Source organism: Neodiprion fabricii, chromosome 2 (assembly GCF_021155785.1).
Source record: "Neodiprion fabricii isolate iyNeoFabr1 chromosome 2, iyNeoFabr1.1, whole genome shotgun sequence".
NCBI classification, from domain to species: Eukaryota; Metazoa; Arthropoda; class Insecta; order Hymenoptera; family Diprionidae; genus Neodiprion; species Neodiprion fabricii.
In genome coordinates this window covers 18,583,902-18,589,537 of record NC_060240.1, presented here as the reverse complement: position 1 = coordinate 18,589,537, position 5,636 = coordinate 18,583,902, and the positions used below count along the sequence as shown (strand labels likewise).

General features: G+C 34.6%; 1 protein-coding gene across 1 annotated transcript; it reads left to right on the top strand.

Annotated features, from left to right (window-relative positions):
• Positions 1 to 216: 216 nt before the first annotated feature.
• Positions 217 to 1,167, top strand: LOC124174767. Its single transcript, XM_046554230.1, has one exon. The coding sequence runs from the start codon at positions 217 to 219 to the stop codon at positions 1,165 to 1,167; it is 951 nt and encodes a 316-aa protein (XP_046410186.1).
• Positions 1,168 to 5,636: the final 4,469 nt, after the last annotated feature.

The window sequence follows — 5,636 nt, the reverse complement described above, 5'->3', positions numbered from 1 at the left end:
GGTGTTTCAACGATCAGTGAATCACCAGCTTTACAGCAAATTGTTGAAATGGAACAAAATAATACAAATAAAAAATCTCCTGGTCGTCGCTACTCCACTGAACAAAAACTCATATCTCTATCAATTGCAAAACACGGAAATTGTTTCTATACACATCTGAGAACATTAACGCCATCATTACCATAAAAACGAACAAACAATAGGCTGCTGGCGAAAATGATTATGAAACCGGGATCAAATGAATATGTCATGCAAGGGATTAAAAAGAAATGCAAACAGCTTAAAGCAGAAGATAAAAATGTGATGTTTGTCATGGATGAAACCAAACTTAAGCAAAGATTACTTTTCACTTCCGGTTCAAAGTATGTAACTGGATTTGCGAGTGATTCTTGTGGCAGTAGAACATCAGAGATTGCGGGTTCCGTGTTGGTTGGAATGATAATAGTAGCGATTAATTCATCATTTAAACAGCCTGTTAGCTATCATTTCTCGAAAGCTGGATTCAATGCAGATGGTTTAAAAAAAATAGTACAAGAAACGATTAAAGACTTGGTAGACGCTGGACTTTCTGTTGTAGGTGTTGTAACAGATCAGGGCAAAGCTAATAAAACAGCTTTGGACTCTTTACGGAACGAAACCGAAGGTGGAAAAGAGGGTGTATTTTTTAAAATTGCTGGCTATGACAAAAAAATATATATCTTATCGGATATTACTCATCTGATAAAAACATCTAGAAACTGCTTCATGGGTGATTGGTCTGATTGGTTCCGGAAAGTTTCAGAAGTAGATAAAAATAATTGGAACTATGAAGGTAACACAATTGAAATCAACGGGAAGACTGCATATTGGCGTGATGTCATTGACCTATTCTCTTATTGTTTAAATAAGAACGAACCTACGAATGTGACTGAGGAACACATTTTTCCATCGTCTAGCAACAAAATGAAAGTTTGTTTTGCTAGTCAGGTTTTTAGCTCGACTGTAGCGGATGCTTTAACAACATTGGCTAACAAGCATCCTCATAAATATCCGACGGCCGCAGATACCGCTGAAGTTTTAAGATTATTTGACGATGCGTTCGATCATATGAATAGCAGCAACTTGAAAAAAAAGACAAAAAGCTCAACAGTAGCAGACGCAATGTTTCACAAACATCTGGCCATATAAAGAAATGGGTTGAACTGCATAACGCTTTGAAAAATTTAAAATTTCAGTACGGGAGTTCGAAAAAGCTCAAAAATGAAAATAATAGGAGGATAAGGACACCGACACCGCAAGCCTTTTTGGACAACTTGACGGCGTTGATAGGGTTAACAACGTACTTATTAAATGAAGGTGGACTCACAGAATTCAATCTGCGTAATACAACCCAGGATCAACTCGAAAATTTTTTTGGCTTAATCAGGCATCACCAAGGAGACAATGATAACTTATGTTGCGCTCATTTTGAATCAGTTTTTAAAACTCTCCTACTCAGTACATACTCGACCTTACAATTACAACAAAATCATCAGAATAGCGAAGATCACTTAAATGAAAATTTCATAAATTTAAGTGAATTGATCTTTAAGAAGCCAGAAGAAATGAATAATAACTCAATCATTGAACCGAATGAAGTTAGGTCGCAACAAGCTGAGCTCGATTACATTTCATCAGATCAGAACCTTGAAAGTCTACAGAATGCATTAGCGTATGAAAATATTGAATCTTCATTATGTGAAGTTGAGGATATTAATGCTATTCCAACCTTCCATGTAGAAGAAGAAAATGACTCAGAAGACATTTTTCAAAATTTTTTTAATTCAGAAATAGAAAATATACATCCAAAAGTAATCCACGAACGATTATTAAAAAAATTGCGGAATAAAGCTTTTTGTGGTGACTGTAAAAAGTTTATATATTCGACAAATACTGAAGGATGTGTGGAAAAACTTGATTTTTCCGATGAAATTACTCAATTTTTACAAGACTCAGTGTACATGTTTAACAACCAATTAAGTCCTCAACTGCATGCACTTGATATTTTTCATTCGTGTGTGACAACTATCGACATGTTTGTCGACTCAAAAAGGAATGTATGTATCAAAGAAAATCACGCAGAATCTGTCCGAGATTACATCACGAATAACTTGGCTACTATACTTATCCAAGAGGAGTGTCAGCGGAGAAACAAAAAAATAAAACCGCAAGAGATTCGTTTGAAAAGTTCCTCTAAGATATTTCAACTCAAAGGAGTGGCTAAATAAATTAGAAAAAGAAAGCACCACACTAGTTTTTACCTTTATAGTTTTCTGATTCTGATTGTTGATTCAGAAGCTTGGGTTTTCAAGGATTAATCATAAGCTTTAATGTGATATTTACTTATATTCAGATAAATTTTATAGAGAAAGTTTTGTTTTTAAGGCCGTAATGAAGTGGTTAAACTATTGGAATGTTTACTAATTAGTCATTGGCTTTAATGTGATATTTTATTTACCATGAAAATCGATTTTATGTCTAAGATATTGTCGTAAGATCGTGATCAAATTTTTATAACTTCATTGTGATATTTTTTTTCATTTATAAGATCAACTTTATATTTAAAGTTTAGTTTTAAGATCGCGATAACATTTGCATTGTAATGAAATGCTTCAAGTGATCAAATGCATATTGAGTTATCATAAGTAATCATTGTCATTAGTACATAATTATTTAGAAACTTACAGTTATAGCTGTGATATATAAGTCGTATATGATTGCAATTTAATTGCTTGTATTATATTTTAATAAGCTATTAAATACATTAAAATAATGATTGTATGTTTATAATCGTATTCTACATGTAATTGCGAAATAATCTCTAACTTTGTTAAAATTGTTATTTAATATTTGGCATTTAATTAATAAACCAAAGTACAGAAATTACTTTATTACTTTCCATTTACCATTCTTCATCGACAAGACTTAATGAATTTGAAGTTTTTATATTACACTTGTTATACTCCTTATAAAAAATATTGATTGAAAAAAAATTCACTACAATGAGATTTGAATTTTTTTCAATAATGTCAATTAAACGTAATTTTTTTTATGTACATATAGATATATAGATATACAATTTACATAAAACAAATTTTTTGAATTTTTTTCAATCAGTATTTTTAAGCAGGAACATTTTTGTTAATTATTTTGATGGTGAGTATCGATGTCATTTTTTAAAATTTATTTTTGTATTTATTCATTATTAATTTTTTTATTATCTATTACTTACAATTATTTTATCTTATTTCCCCTAATTTTACATATTTATATTATAGATAGTTTTCCAATTGAATTAATAGGAAAAAAAAAGAAATAAATTTGTTAGTGTCTCGCTGGATTCGATCGTAGATCTTTGAGGACATGAGGCCAAAAATTAAACCGTTATGCTATTTCCTACTTGTTGCACAAGTGTGGTAATTTAGTTCTTAAGCTGTGAATAGGTCAGTTAGTGATTTGTTTGGCTACAGAGAGCGCTTCGATACACTAAAAAGTTCTATAAGGTTTAGGAACTTCGTTATTCAACTCGATTATGTTGACAATGATGTGATATCTGGTGTCGAATAAGGGTCCCATGTTAAAGCATTGAGTGGCAACCCGCTGGCCGAGTGTATCGCGCTCGGCACGACGCAGCACCTGATGAATAATATTAAAAAAAAGTAGACTCCTTTCAGATTTCACTTGAAAAATTTAATAGTAATACAGAATTTAATAAGGAACCCGAAACTATTTTTTTTATAATTCGAAAACTTGTCATTAATGAGGTAAAAATAGTCAAACATTTGAATTGTTTATAAAAATTGGGATTTTCAATAATGTTCAACATTGCATTTTTTTTATGAAAGCCTATTCGTTCACCTTCCGAATGCACTGTAAATGATGTCTTTACGTCGAATAGAACCGGATATATCCGAGCTCCTTTTGGATCAAAATTGAATGATTGTCTTGTAACTTTCGAAAACAAACATAATTCGGACGAACACCAAAATGCGTGTCGATTCTTTTTACCTTTATTTCATGTGAAAAAAAGTATGAACAGATTGAAAAAATACGAGGTCATTTTTTGATTGACGTGACGTAGAATTCCTTATACGTATGTTGATATAGATATACATTCTTCATATTTCAACGAAAATTATATTCACCGGCGTCCGTATTTCTACGCAATGCGATCATGTGACTGGTAATAGTCTAATAGCCGGTATTCATAGTCAGGTTCGATTTGCAGGACTGTCTTGAGGCAGCTCAAAGGATAGCTTGATCGGCTGAGAGCTGTTCCTAATACAGTCTCGAAAATAATACGTAACTATTTACGAATACCGGCCAGACGTCGTCACAGGTCATTTTAAATTGAAAATGCAACGAATAGCTGTGAGCAAATTCATGATATAGATACGAAAATATCATCAATCTCCCAGGTCTCACCACGTGGAGGTCGCTATCAAACAGAGACCCGCCTAACCCGTCCCTACCTCCCAACCATGATCGGGTTTGCACCAAACAAATACAAAATGATAAAAAATAATATAAAATGGTAAAAGTGAAATTAAACTCGTTTAAACTTAATAAACATAATCACGAAATCTATATGAAAAGGATCTCATAGAAATTAAATTGAAACAGTATAAGTGAAACATGACAGTAATCTTGATAGGGAAAATTGATATAACAAAGCATCGAGCATTGTATACATTATATAGGTAAATAAATTCTATAGAAAGCGCAAACTATGGAAAGTAGTATGTCACGAGTGCAGGTCACAGATAGTAATGAAAAAATAGTCTATAGAATATTTACATAATATATAGGTATACACGCAGTCTGGTCCGACTGCAGAAAGTATTCCTGGAATGAATAATCAGATATATAATTATAACGATATGACTAGCAAATTTTTAGCACAGTAATACATATAACTAACTAAACATAAATCACACAAATATTGCACGTAAGCTATATACAAAGCTATTATATTTATGTACTGTAACGTGACATTTTTGATGCCCGTTACAAGGGGCTCCTTGAACCCTGGGCGGAACCAAAAATTCAGGAATTTCCGAAATTGAGTCGCGAAGTTTTTGAAAAAGAGCGCCAGGACTAGAGTCATGCATCCGAAACTACGAGAGGGGACACCTTAGCGACTAGCGTAAGATATTTCAGGTTTTTTTTTTTTTGTTTTTTTTTTATTTTTCGAGCTACAACGGCATCAGGCAAGAAGTCGACACCGAATTCGAGGAAATTGCGAAGTGGCGGACTAGCGACAATTGCGAAGGAAGGATGTCGAGGCTGCGGAGGGGGAGCCGACGCAGATCCCCGCATCGCGGGAATCCAGGGTGGACGCGATTCCCGCTGGCGGCCGGCGCGCCGCAGCCTCTCCCCCTTCACTCCGCCAACAATTGACCGGCGAACTTGCGACGGACCGACTAACGACGAGGGAGCACCACGCTCACCGCCAAGACGTCGTGGAGCTGCGCAGAGGACGAGATTTGTGGCACCCGGATCGGCAGTACCGACTGTCACCGCAAGGGAGCTCGTCAGTGCTCAAGGCGGTGGCGACAACCAGCAGCAGCGGAGTCGGCGGAAATAGACGTTAACCGTGAAAACTGATTTCATCGACG

Excerpts from the sequence above, each read along its gene's own strand:
- LOC124174767 (XM_046554230.1), top strand. The coding sequence starts at position 217 with ATGATTATGAAACCGGGATCAAATGAATATGTCATGCAAGGGATTAAA.